The sequence below is a fragment of the Oryctolagus cuniculus genome, chromosome 19 (assembly GCF_051225735.1).
Source record: "Oryctolagus cuniculus isolate XC-2025 breed Fujian yellow rabbit chromosome 19, ASM5122573v1, whole genome shotgun sequence".
In the NCBI taxonomy this organism is placed as follows: domain Eukaryota; kingdom Metazoa; phylum Chordata; class Mammalia; order Lagomorpha; family Leporidae; genus Oryctolagus; species Oryctolagus cuniculus.
Genome location: NC_142885.1, coordinates 9,620,208 through 9,633,923, shown reverse-complemented (window position 1 = coordinate 9,633,923; position 13,716 = coordinate 9,620,208). Strand labels below are relative to the sequence as shown.

The following is a 13,716-nucleotide window of genomic DNA, read 5'->3' as shown; positions in this document are numbered from 1 at the left end:
CGCAGCCGCCGTGGCCGCCGCCAGCTCGCAAGCAGACCTTCCCGGACGCACTCCGCGGCTTCGCGCCGCCTTATATAAAAGCGGGTGTGGGCGGGGAAGACGATTCGGCCCCTCTTTGGACTTCCAGCTTCGGCCAATGAGGAATGGAGCCGTTTCCCCAGGGTGATGGGTAACTCGGTCTCCTTGCCAACAGGGAGAAAAGAAAGGGCTTCGGAGGCGGGAGTGGGTTTCAGGAGGATGTCAAATCCTAAAAAAATAACGGCTGGGAAGAAGAATAATGGGAGCACGAGAGAAGGCAGGGGAACGCAGAGGTAAAACAGTCAGCAAGAGATGTGTTTCAGGAACAATCAGGCGCTGCCGCCGCCTCCTAAACAAAGTGACGCCTGCGGGGATTGTGGGATTTGTAGTTCTCCCGGCTCGTTCGGGCGAAGAGGGCGGGGACGGCCTCAGTAGCGCCGGCGCACAAGCGGCTTTATCTGCGCATGCGCCTTGGAGGTGGGCGCACGCCGCTGAGGGGCGGAGCTCGCGCGAGTCCTCGCGCCTCTTCTTGGTGGCGGGAAAACGAGGTCGAGGTTGGGGAGGCTTTGCAGAATTGTCGCGGGTAGCTCGCTCTGGTCTTCGTCCCAGAAGGTAGCTGGCTCTTCCCCGGTTGCAGAGGAAGGGGTTGGGTGCGGCCTACCCTGGGACCTGTTGTCTGAGGAGAAGTTTTCTCTTCAGGACGACAAGGCGTTTTCACCCCCTCTCCTCAGAACCTCAAACCCCCAACTCCCCCTCAAACAACAACAAAAAAAAAAAACAAAAAAAAACCCGGTCTCAGAGCGGGGGAGGCTCCGGCTGCCTCACTGGGGTGGGGGTGGGGTGGGGGGGCTGAGGGAGAGTTCGCTCCCGGGGCGGGGGGCGGGAAGCGGCACCTTTCCCCCTCGAGGCCATTCGAGTCCGGCTGTGCCTCAGAACTGGTGAGGGCAGAGCCCGCCACGAATTCTCCGAGATCAGAGCGTTCCGAGCCCTGGTTCCCCGTGCGGGGGCCAACGGGGCGGGGGCCTGGCGTTCGCGGGGGTGGGGGTGGGTGTGCTCCTGTAAGGGCAGCCGACGCCGTCCGAAGTCGGTGACCATCGGCACGTGTGGGAGCCCTTCCGGCCGGCGAGGGCACGGCTCTGAACGCGCGGTCAGCAGCCCCGACGGCCTCGGCTCGCGGCGGTGGGTGGGGGCCGCCGCGTCGTGCTCCTCGGCGGCCCGGGGGGACCGCGAAGCTTTGGTGCAGCATCGAGTTTCGTCGAGGTCGTCCCTTCCGTCGGCGATGTCTCGTTCTGGGCGGTCGGGGTGAACTGGGCTCCATTTTTGTGAAAGAGTTTTCACCGGCGCGAGGCTGCAAGAAAGGAGAGACACTACCAGTTAGTTAATAGGGCAAGGAGATAAGCAGGAGGCCACCTGCCCTTTCACATTAGTAGCGAAAAAGGGGCTTTAAGGTAGGCTTTAAACACAAATTTTGGAGCCTCAGAGGCTGTGAAGAGAACAGTTCTGATGGGTTTAGTCCTGTTCGACCAAGGATTTGAGAAATAATGTAAAGATGGGATAGTTAGGAGGGGGAGGTTTGCGAGCATACTCTAAATGTGTGTTTTTGCGGATTAACTTGTTTCGCCAAATCATTTTTCAGACTTTTTGGTCTGAGAATCCATTTGTGCTCTTAGAATGTATGGAGGACGCCAAAGAGCTTTTATGTGGCTTATATCCGTTAATTTTGTAAAAAAGTTTATTTGAGAGGCGGAGTCACAGAGAGGCAGAGAGAGGAGGGAGGTCTTCATTTCCCAGATGGCCGCAGCAGACGGGGCTGTGCTGATCTGAAGCCAGGAGCTTCTTCTGGGAGCAGGGGCCCAAGGACTTGGGCCATCCTCCACTGCTTTCCCAGGCCATAACAGAGAGCTGGATTGGAAGTGCAGCGGCCAGGACTCGAACCAGCACCCATATGGGAGGCTGGCAGTGCAAGCAGTGGCTTTACCCGCCTTGGCACAGCGCCAGCCTCTCTGTAAAGATAGTAAAAATTAAAAGGATAGAAAATATAAACTATTTAGAAGTAATAATGGTCAACCTAATTGTTTTTTAGAGGTTTATTTACCTGAAGGAGTTGCAGAAAGAGTGAGAGACAGATCTTCCATCCACTGGTTCACTCCCCAAATGGCCTCATTGTCCAGGGCTGAGCCCAGCCCAAGTCCAGGATCCAGAAGCTGCCTCTGGGTCTCCTTTGTGGGTGCAGGGACCCAAGCACCCGGGCTATCCTCCGCTGCTTTTCCCAGGCCATTAGCAGAGAGCTAGATGGGAAGTGGAGCAGCTGGGACTCGAACTAGCATCCATATGGGATGCCAGCCTTGTGGGTGGCTGCTTAACTCCCTACACTACAATGCAGGCCTCTCCGTGTTAACTTTTTTTTTGTTTTATAAAAAACTACATTTTGCTAAACAAAATTTAGTGTGAAGAATGGTGGTGCTTTATGTTTTTGCAATTCTTTTTTCATGTCTTAATAGAAAACAGCTGGATTCTCATCGGTTTATTTAACCTGTTGTAATATATTGTTTTGATAGAAGTACAAGGATATGAGAAAATCCAACTGAAGGTAGTTGGAAAAGTGAGGGGACTTCTAAGGCATTGGGGACCATACTTTGAGAACTGCTGGGCTATGTGATTTCATCTCAAAGTTAATGTGATTATTTTTAGTGTTCTAAGTGAAGAAAAACTTTATTTTTCTGAGATCTTCATTCACCTACTCTTGGTACTCTATAATTTTTTTCCCTAAGTTTTTCCCTGCTTACTCACCTTTCTCACATTGACTTAAGTGGGATCTGGTTTGTGGAACCCTCCTAGTTCTTTCACTTTCTTACCTAAAGCCCGTGTGTGTGTGTGTGTGTGTGTGTGTAATCAAAGTTAAGAAAAAGAGAAATTCAAATCTCCAATATCATTCCTGAGTGTAGAGCCATAGTCAATCAGTGTCGCTGTTCAAAAGAAAATTGGTGGTCTATATTTACTGTCAGCTTTCAGTATTTATTATTATGGAAGAAGGAAATTCATCTGAAATGGTTTCAGCATTGACTTATCCAAAGGTGACTTCCAGGTATTCTGTTTTCAGAGCTTTTGTTTAAAAGCAGTATTCTTTGTCACACTCCTACCTTGGATTAAGGGGAACTGTTATACATCCCTGCTTATAGATTTTATGTATTTTATTAATTTATTAATGATCCATAATTATATCAAGTAGGTTGGGATTCCAGAAACACTCTTTGGTTTAGGAAGGTCTGAATAGGTAATGAAGTGGACCTAAATATTATAAGAGTTTTTGTTTTTAGGTTGGTCAAAGCACCCTTAATTTAATGAATGCGAAAATGAAAAAGGATGTTTTGAAGTGGTTATATATGTATCTTATAAAATACTAGGGTTGATGTTGTACAGTGGGTTAAACAACTGCTTGGGATGCCTGTGCCCACATTCCTAGTTTGGAGAACCTGGGATTGAGTTCTAGCTTGTCTGTTTCTGATCCAATTTGCAGCTAACGTGCCTGGGAGGCAGTAGAGTATGGTCCAAGTACTTGGGTTCTTGTCTCCCAAGTAGGAGACTTGGATAGAGCTCCTGACTCCTGGCTTTGGTTTGGCCCAGCCCCACCTGTTCAAGCATTTGGGGAGTTAACCAATGGACAGTGAGAGAGACAGAGACAAAGGTCTTCCTTCCGTTGGTTCACTCCCCAAATGGCCACTATGGCCGGCGCTGCGCCAATCAGGAGCCAGGAGCCAGGTGCTTCTTCCTGGTCTCCCTTACGGGTGCAGGAGCCCAAGCACTTGGGCCATCCTCCACTGCCTTCCCAGGCCACAGCAGAGAGCTGGACTGGAAGAGGAGCAACCGGGACTAGAACCCGGCGCCCATATGGGATGCCAGTGCTGCAGGCAGAGGATTAACCAGGTGAGCCACGGCGCCGGCCCCCATAATTTTTAAAATAAATAAATAGGTACCAGTATTGTGGTGCAGTAGATTAAGCCACTGCTTATGATACCAGCATCCCGTATCAGAGTGCCTATTTGAGTCCTAGCTGCTCTGCTTCTGATCCAGTTCTCTGCTCATGTTCCTGGAAAGCAGTGGATGATGGGCCAAGTATTTGGCCCCTGCCACCACCGTGGCTGACCTGAATGGAGTTCCAGGCTCCTGGCTTTGGCCTGGCTCAGTCATAGCCTTTGTAGCCATTGGGTAGTGAAACAACAGATGGAAGATCTCTCTCTCTCTCCCTCTCTGTCACTGTGTCTTTCAGATAAATTTTTCAAATAAAATGTCAAAGATACATGAAGGAGTACAGTGGAAAACTTCCTTCTTCCCCCTTCTCCCCAGTTATCCCCTCCAGAGGCATTCTTCCAGATGTAATTTATGGATATGCAAGTATATGATATAGACATACATTTTTGAAAGCCAAGTGTCATCTCAAACACACTAATTTTCATTCTGCTTTTCTCACTTGGCATAACCCTTCTTGTGATTTAGATTACTTTTATAGGGACTTTTTATGATCTTTTTTTGGAATTCTGGAGTCTGGGAGAAGATGTATTTGTCATTTGTGGTCAAGTTATTATTCCTTTTGCAGTCTAATTTTATACCAGCTTCTTTTTTCAATTATAATAGACATTTGCTTCAGTGTGTCTCCTCTAAATTCCCACTTGCCTTTATTTTCTTGAGCAAATTTGTTTAGGGGGATAATGGTGATAAGACAAAAACAGATAATGTGCTCCTTAATGTAAATGAACAGTAGTTACTTGCTTTAGCATGTCTGAATTCACAGAAGTAAGAATAGGAACAGAAAGATATCAAGGGGTAATTAAAAAAAAATCCATTAAATGAATAGTTACAGAGAGAGATGGAGAGACAGTTATCTTCCATCTGCTGGTTCACTCCCCAGATGGCCACAATGTCCAGGGCTGGGCCATGCTGAAGCCAGGAGCTCCATCTGGGTCTCCCAGATGAGTGGCAGGGGCCCAGGAACTTGGGCAGTCCTCCACTGCTTTCCCAGATACATTAGCAGTTAACTGGATTGGAAGTGGAGCAGCTAGGATGTGAACTGGCACTCATATGGGATGCCAGCTGTATGCCATGACTTAATCTGCTACACCATAGCACCAGCCCCAAAAATCTAATTGTAAACCGCCATTCTGGGCCACATTCACTCAAACCCCCAATACCTTTTGAGTTCGTTTTGAAATTTAGAGAACCCTATACTTTGATAAGCGTGACCATTTGAGGCTCTTAAAATTTTCAGATCTTGGGATTGGCATTGTGGGGTTGCAGGCAAAGCTGCTGCCTGCAACACCATTATCCCTTATGGGTGCCAGTTGTGTCATGGCTGCTGCACTTTGAATCCAGCTCCCTGCTAATGGGCTTAGGAATGCAGCAAAAGATGGCCAGAGTACTTGGCCTCTGGCACCCACATGGGAGACCTGGGTGGAGATCCAGGCTCCTGGTTTCGGCCTGGCCTTGCTCCAGCTATTACAGCCATCTGAGGAGTGAACCAGCAGATGGAAGATGGGGTCTCTCTGTCTATCTCTCTCCCTGTATTCTGCTTTTCAAATAAATAAATACCCCCCCCCCCGCTTCTCCTTCTCTCTCTGTGTAACTTTTTTTTTTTTTTTTAATATTTGGAAGAGTCAGAGAGAAGGAGAGGCGGGGGGGGGGGGGTCTTCCACCCACTGGTTCACTCCCCAGATGGCCACAATGGCCAGAGCTGCACTGATCCAAAGCCAGGAGCCAGGAGCTTCTTCCAGGTCTCCCATGCGGGTGCAGGGGCCCAAGGACTTGGGCTATCTTCTGCTGCTTTCCCAGGCCATAGCAGAGAGCTGGATCAGAAGTGGAGTAGCCTAGTCTTGAACCGGCGCCCATATGGGATGCTGGCGCTTCAGGCCAGGGTTTTAACCCGCTGCACCACAGTGCCAGCCCCCTCTGTGTAACTCTGACTTTCAAATAAATAAATCTTTTTAAAAAATAGGCATATATTCTCTTAGCTTAAAGAAAACTGGGTAGAAGAGGCTGTAAGAAGTTTAGGTTGATAAGGTAATTTTCTTTTCACAGTGGGGTAGAAATAATATGTACATTAATGTATGTTTTAAAAAAACTTTTTTCCAATTATTTATTTGAAAGGCAGAGAGAGCTACAGATAAAGAACATTACCATCCATTGGTTCACTCTCCAAATGGCTATAATGGTTGAGGATGGGCCAGACTGAAGCCCAGAGCTAGAATTTCCATCTGCGTGTCTTCAAGTGGCTGACAGGGAGCCAACTACCTGCATCATTACTTGGTACCTCCCAGGGTGTACATCCAGAAGCCAGACTTGAACCCAGGCACTTTAATATGGGGTGATTGTGTCTCAACCCAGTTTCTGAATGCTTACCCATTCAATTTGTGCTTTTAATGTATGCTATCTGTGTGCTATGACATTAAAATGGTGGTGAAGCATGGATTAGAATGTAGCAAAGCACAAACTTTGAAATCAGTTTCTAATCCTGATTTTACTATTTATATATCAATTAGCTCTAAATACCATTAAGCCTCAATTTCCCCAAATATAAAATGCTATCTCATAGATCTGTTATGAGAGTTAAATGGGTTGATACATGTAAAGGGTAAAGAATACAGTCAGTGCTCAATATGTTAGCCATTATCATTAGTCAAAATAACGGTAATGATAAGTGTATTGATGGTATAGAAAGTCTGAGTAGATTGCTAAGATGAACTGACAACCAAAGAGGGTGCTAAGTTCTCATTACTGGATTCTAAGGTAAAAGGTTCTCAGTTCTCTGAGGACCTCTGCTGGTTACCAAATATTTCTGGGTTGTGCATGGAGATTGGTAGAATCTAGTATATTGGCAAACTTATTGGACTGCAGATCTAAGTAAAGAGAAAATAAGCATGATTATGATGTTAAAAAGGGGTTTCTCTATGCATAGGGAACTGTGAATTAGGTCAGATAGCTATCACTTACTTGTATTTAAGTTTCTAGGAGAACCTTATGAAAGGAACTTATCCCTATAAAGAAAAACTCTCACTTCTTAATACCCAGGATTGTCTGTACTAGCCTACCACTACCTACACTTCTGTTACTACCACTGGCAGATCCACCTAATTATGAGTATCAGTCTTACGTTGGACATGGTTCTAGGCACTTATAACACTAACTATCATTGCCTATCGTTAAAAGAGTAACTTTCATTGTTTCCTAGCCTGTGATTGACACTGTTGAGGAGGTAGAAGTGTTGTCAAGAAAGCAGAAATACAGTTCAGGGCCTCAGGCATAAAGTTATTGAATCCAAGAGGACAGAGAAGAGAGTTTAAAATCATATTTGATCAGTCATAGCAGTTGATTTCTTTTTCCTAACAGAGGCAAAGACAGTTTAGTTTCTGAGCTGAATGATGGCAGCAGTGCAGAATAAAGAAGGTGAGTTAAGAGTAAGGGAGGTTTGCTCCGTACATTGCTTCTATCTTACCCTTCTGGAGTCCTTTACAACAGAGGGCAGTTCAGTTCACATATATTTGGTGTCCTCTCCATTCAAATTACAGCTCTGTTAGATGCTTTGAGCAAAATAAATCTGACATAGAAACAGTCATGCGCAAAGAATGTATGAACTCATAGGGAGAGAAAAGACATTTGAATACCTGTGACAAAAGTTGGATATGGCAAATGCCCCAGAGGAGTGTTCAGTATTATGGAAGCTAAGCAGAAACTAGCAAAATCTACAAGTTATTGAAGGTTCATCTCTTATGCTATTATTACTTTTGGCAAGAATAGTGTACTTTCCATGGAAGAGGTAGCATGAGAGCTGAACCTTGACTAGCTTAGCGATTTTGGTAGTTTTCTTTTGTTAAGAAAATTGTTCTAATTTTTCATAAAACTGTATCCAAAATTTAAATAAACACATTTGAAAAATACTACATTCGAATAATTCGGCTTCCTCTATGCTTTTATTTTTTTGCCTTTGAATTACTCAGTACTTACCAAAACTGGCAGTATATCAGAATCAACTGGTCATATAAAATGACAGATTTCTGGACCTCACTCCAAACTACTTCATCAGAATACCAGGGCTGGGGGTTGGATAGATGGGGAAAGAGCTAGGAATCTGAGTTTGTTAAAAGTTCTCTCCATAGAATTCTGATGTGGTCAGCCAACGGGCAATGTTTATTAGTTGCTGTTAGACTTTATGTTTGATAAATCCCATTTGATGGTCAAATTTCTTTCAGAATGTGGAAAGGGACCAAAGAAAACCTTTGCCCCACCTATACAAAAATTACATTTCCTGAAACCTTGTGGTCCTAAGGCACCAAAAGAAGAGGCCCTGGGGCCTAGTTCCCCAGAAGCAGAGGCCAGGCCAAGCCTGCCAAAGGCCAGGTTAGAGATGAATGAAGAGAAAACCACCACAGAGAATGGCCCAAGCAGTGGCCAGGAAAAAAAAGGAAAGCCTCAAGACAACAAGCAAAACAAGCAAGCAGAGAAGAAAGAAAAGGTATCAGTCACACTGATGGGCTCTGTAGCACAGCTCCCTCTTGCTTGCCCTGACCAAGGCTAGACAAACGGAATCGTTTCATGTTGGGGAAATCCATTCTGTGGCTTCAGATTTTTTGTTCCTTTTCTGGAGCATCTGTTTTCTTCTCAATGAGGTAAAACATGTTTTTGATGAAATCATTTAGCAGAAAACAATGGGATGAGGTGGGATGGAGTTGGCCTAGACGTGGACAAAGACTTTATAAACTTGGTTCCTTGACTCCTTGTGGCACTTGTGGTCTTTTTCACATGTGTTGACTTCTTGCATTTAGTCTTGTGGATTTATTGTCTTATCTAAAGGGAAGAGTGGGAAGATAAGCAGTTTTCTTCTTCTTACTCTTGTCTCTGCAGGGAAGATCAAGTCTTACCAATGCAGAATTTGAGGAGATTGTCCAGACTGTGCTCCGGAAGGCCCTGCAAGAGTGTGAGGGTATGGCTTGTATGAAAGCAAAGGGGTTTCAGTTAGGCCATGTGACTGTTACTGAGGGATAGAACAGGTTGAACAGCTTCTCCTCTTCCATCTTCCTAAGTGAGAAAATATTAGATGAGACTGAAGTATTTTGAAATACTTCATTTTCTATTCATAGGACTGTAGCTAAATCACCTTAGATAAAGGCTACAGAATTTTCAAAAAGTAGATTATATTTACTTCAGAATTTAAATATAGACTCATCTAAATTTTTCTAATGCATTTGAACATTCATTTCTACATGTTTGCCATCTTCTTAGGAAAAGTAAATTGTTTTCCTAAGATTTGAAGAACTTAGTCTCCCTTTAAAAAAAAATTTATTTGGAAGGCAGAGTTGCAGAAAGAGAGCTATAGAGATCTTCCATCCACTATCCAGATGGCCGCAACGGCTGGAGCTGCGCCGATCTGAAGCCAGGAGCCAGGAGCTTTTTCTGGGTCTCCCACACGGGTGTAGGGGCCCAAGCACTTGGACCATCTTCTACTGCGTTCCCAGGCCATAGCAGAGAGCTGGATTGGAAGTGGAGCAGCCAGGACTCAAATCAGTGCCCATATGGAATGCCGGCATGGCAGGCAGCAGCTTTACCTGCTATGCCACAGTGCTGGCCCTGCTTTATTCTTGTATATTTCTGTTTTTAACATTGTTCTTTAGTGTGCCCAGGGATTTGATTTTAGAATTAAGAATTTTGTAGTGTAGGCCTTGAGACCTCCATAGGGCATGAGATGAATGGATGGTCTTAGGTGTGCTGCTACTTTGAGTTCTGAGTTTGATGAACAAATAAAAAAAAAACACAGTACATACGATTTTTTTAGGTATACATTATCATATTATTCTGGAATGATGCAGATCAATCTGGAAAGGGTTGCATGAAAAAAAGAAATCTACAATTTTTCCCTGAAAATGTAAAAATTTAAAGTTAGGGGTCAGCACTGTTGTGCAGCAGGTGGGGTGCTGGCATCCCTTATGGGCGCTGGCCCAAGTCCCGGCTGCTTCTCTTCTGATCCAGCTCTGCTATAGCCCTGGAGAACAGTGGAAGATGACCCAGGTGCTTGGGCCACTGCAGCAGCATGAGAGACCTGGAAGAAGTTTCTGGCTCCTGGCTTCGGATTGGCTCAGCTCTGGCTGTTGCTGTTATTTGGAGAGTGAGCCAGCAGATAGAAGACTTCTCTCTCACTACTTCTGCCGCTGCCTCTCTATAACTCTTCCTTTCAAATCAATCAATCTTTTAAAAAAATTAAAGTTGTATATGTGGTAGGCATTTGATGGCAGTGGTGCCACTTGGGATGTCCACATCCATATCAGAGTGCCTGGTTTGAGTTTCAACTCCTTTTCCAATTCCAGCTGCCTGTTCATGTGCACCCTGGGAGGCAGCAGGTAAGGGCTCAGGTGCTTGAGACCCTCCCCAACGTGTCCCAGCTTGAGTTCTGGTCTTCTGGCTTTTGCCTGGCTTAGCCCTTGCTGCTGCAAGCATTTAAAGAGTAAACCAGTGGAGAGAAGATCTCTGTTTCTGTCTCTCTGCCTCTCAAATAAATAATAGTCTTCTAAATATTAAAAATAAAGTTCTATGGCATGACAAAAGGTCAAAGAAAAGCTCTTCCAGGCAAAAGGGAGCAGATATTGTAATGAAAACTCTAATTAGGGTATAGTGGAGTTACTGTTTTCTTGTATTGCTTCTCTGCTTATAGATTTTTTTGGGGGGGAAAGGGATAGGATCTGACTTTCATTTTTCAGAGTCTTCCTGTGCCCAGCTAGTAGTATGTACCCAATCAGACAAAGTGCCAGGAATCGTTGCTTCTACTGGTAATGATACTGCTGATGGGTAAGTTTATCCCAGTGAGGCAAGTGGAACACAGGGTGGACTTAACACTGGTTAATGATGATCCTTTCTGTGTGTATACTCATATGTCCTATTTCTATGCATTTTTCTCAGTTCAGGAAAGATACTGATTTAAGTTGGGGAAAAATAAAGAGATGGACAGAGTGATCTCAAGTGGTCTTAGAGAATCTTGGATTCTACTATATTTCTTTTAGCATTGGGTTCTTTCAAAAGAAGAGTATTAGAAATTACTCCTTTTTACCTTTTCATTAAAAATAAATCTCATTGCTCCTCTCTTCCTCTCGTCTGCTCTCCTCTCTTCCTCTTGTCTCTGCTCTCTCTTGCTTACTCTCTCTAGCCTCCTCTTCTCCCCTCTCATTCCCCTCTCTCTCCTCTCTCTTCTTTCTCTCTTACTCTCCCTTTCTCTCTTCGACCCTTCCCTCCAGTCTGCTTGGTTTTCCCCAATAAACCCTTTCCCTTAAAAAAAAAATCTCATTTTCCAAGAGAGGGTTATAATAATTCATACTCCAGAGATTTTAGCCCCTAGAGAAGATTAAGTTGGTCCCTGAGATGAGGGCGTCTAAGCCAAGTTGTATTCCTTTTACTGTTGGACTCTTTCAAAAGAATGGTACTGAAAATTGCTCATGTTTATCATTTCATTTTAAAAAATCTCATGTTTAGAGAGAGGATGATGGTAATTCATACTCCGGAGATTTCAGCCCCTCAGGAAGATGAAGTTGCTCCTGAGTCAAGGGCATCTAAGCGAGGCCAGCCAAATCCTGCACCATCTGAGAAGAAACTGAGTAGGCCGTGTTTAAGCAAAAGAAAGAAGGAAGCCCGTGAGTATAGATAGATATATGTTGATGCCTGACGTAAGTACTTAGTCCAGAAAATTAGGGGGATGGGATGGTAGGTATACTGAGAGTTTTAAATTCAAGACTTGAAACTACTAGGCTATGATTCTTATTTCTTCTTTATCCTCTGTTGTCTACAAACATTCTCTTGTTTATATCCCCATCCCACAACGTTCTCTTTTATATTCACAGAAGATGAGCAAGTGGAGAGAGTCCAAGGTGGACATGAGCACAGACAGAAAGACCAACCAAAGAAAATGATTCAAGACCTTTCTCAGATCAGGGGCAAGCAAAAAGAAGATAAAAGTGGTTTTGGTGAGTTCAGCTGTAGTTTGGAAAACTACTTGAGCTGAAAATTGTGATGGAAGAGAGAGGCAAGGGTTAAAATATTAGCAGAAACTACACAAAGACTATACTTGATGTCTCATAACTGCTTGTTAGAGGATATGCTATGGTCTGAGGAAGAGACAAATATTTTGATGTTCAGTTATCTATTCATATAATGCATAGTTGTCTGGTGCCTACTAAGTATCAGGCATTTTAGATGGTACCCAGGAACAAAACTAAAATACGAGAAAGAAGAAAAATTAGCATGTGTTATCACAGATGCCAGGGGAGGAGAGAATAAGAAAGGACTGCTTAGCTGTGCCAAATGCTATGGTAGTGGGTTAAACTTTGAACATGCTCAAGGATACCACAATTAGGAAGCCCTTAGGGTCTTGGTTGCAGCTACTGTTTTGATCAGCAAAGGTGAATGGTAGGTCATAGTTGATTGTTTGGAAAGTAAACACTTTTTCAGTTAGTTTGTATGTGAAAAGCAAGATGCATAAAAGGGAATATAGAATTGAGGGAAGGCATTTTGCTTTTTTTTTTTTTATTAAAGATTTAATTTTTGTTTGAAAGGCAGAGAGAGAGGGAGAGACAGAGACAGATCTTCTTTCCTCTTGTTCACACCCAAATGCCTGCAGCAGCCAGGACTGGACCAAGCCGAAGCCCGGAGACAAATTCCATCTGGGTCTCCCATGTAGGCTATCATCCACTGCTTCCCAGGTATAGTAGCAGGAAGCTAGACTGGAAGTGTGGAGTAACTGGGACTTGAACCAGCACTCTGAATTGAGGAGCAAGTGTCCCAAGTTGTGGCTTAACCCACTGCACCACAACACCCATCTGGGATTTTTCTTTTAGAACTTTGTTTTTAAAAGAGAGAGCCTTGGGGCAGGCATAATGACAAATTTTTAAGCCACTGCTTGGGATGCTGTGTCCCACGTTGGATTGCTGGTTGAATCCCAGGGAATGCTGGTTTGAATTCCAGCTGGTCTGCTTTTTTTTTTTTTTTTTTTTTTTTTAATTTTTTTAAATGCAGTTCCAAAATGCCTTGTGGCTTTCAGTTCTTTTTTTTTTTTTTTTTTTTTTTTTTTAAGATTTGTTCATTTATTTGGAAGTTAGAGTTACATTGAGAGAGACGGAGAGGCAGAAAGAGAGAGAGATGCCTTCTATCTGCTCTTTCACTCCCCAGTTCGCTGCAATGGCCAGAGCTGTGCTGATCTGAAGCCAGGAGCTTCCTCCAGGTGTCCCATGAAGGTGCAGGGGCCCAAGAACCTTCCACTGCTTTCCCAGGCCATAGCAGAGAGTTTGATTGGAAGTAGAGCAGCCGAGACTCCAGCTAGCACCCATATGGGATGCCAGCGCTGCAGGTGGCGGCTTTACCTGCTATGCTGCAGCACTGCCCCTTCCCTTTTAAGATTTATTTATTTATTTGAAAGACTTACACACAGAGAGAACTAGAGGCAGAGAGAGAGGGGGGGTCTTCCATCTGCTATTTCACTCCCCAGTTGGCCACAATGGACAGAGCTGCACCAATCTGAAGCCAGGAGCTTCTTCCAAGTCTCCTGTGCAGGTGCAGGGGCCCAAGAACTTGGGCCATCCTCCACTGCTTTCCCAAGCTATAGCAGAGAACTGGATCAAAGTGGAGCAGCTGGTACTCTAACTGGCACCCATATGGGATGCTGGCACTGCAGGTAGT

At 44.5% G+C, this 13,716-nt stretch overlaps 1 protein-coding gene across 45 annotated transcripts in view; it reads left to right on the top strand.

Annotated features, from left to right (window-relative positions):
- The window catches only part of ZCWPW1 (zinc finger CW-type and PWWP domain containing 1), a 32,577-nt gene continuing 18,861 nt past the window's right edge, over positions 1–13,716 (top strand). For 10 of the 45 annotated variants that reach the window (XM_089321004.1, XM_089321000.1, XM_089320999.1 and 7 more), the window contains exons 1-7: positions 146–311; positions 8,256–8,518; positions 8,908–8,986; positions 10,365–10,397; positions 10,728–10,842; positions 11,521–11,678; positions 11,886–12,008. In XM_089321004.1, the coding sequence (XP_089177130.1) occupies positions 278–311; positions 8,256–8,518; positions 8,908–8,986; positions 10,365–10,397; positions 10,728–10,842; positions 11,521–11,678; positions 11,886–12,008 (805 nt within the window). In that variant the 5' untranslated portion in view covers positions 146–277. Of the gene's footprint in view, positions 312–351; positions 631–7,395; positions 7,453–8,255; positions 8,519–8,907; positions 8,987–10,364; positions 10,398–10,727; positions 10,843–11,520; positions 11,679–11,885; positions 12,009–13,716 lie in introns of those variants that run through there. The other 35 variants (XM_089321008.1, XM_070064425.2, XM_070064424.2 and 32 more) reach the window with 25 other exon arrangements.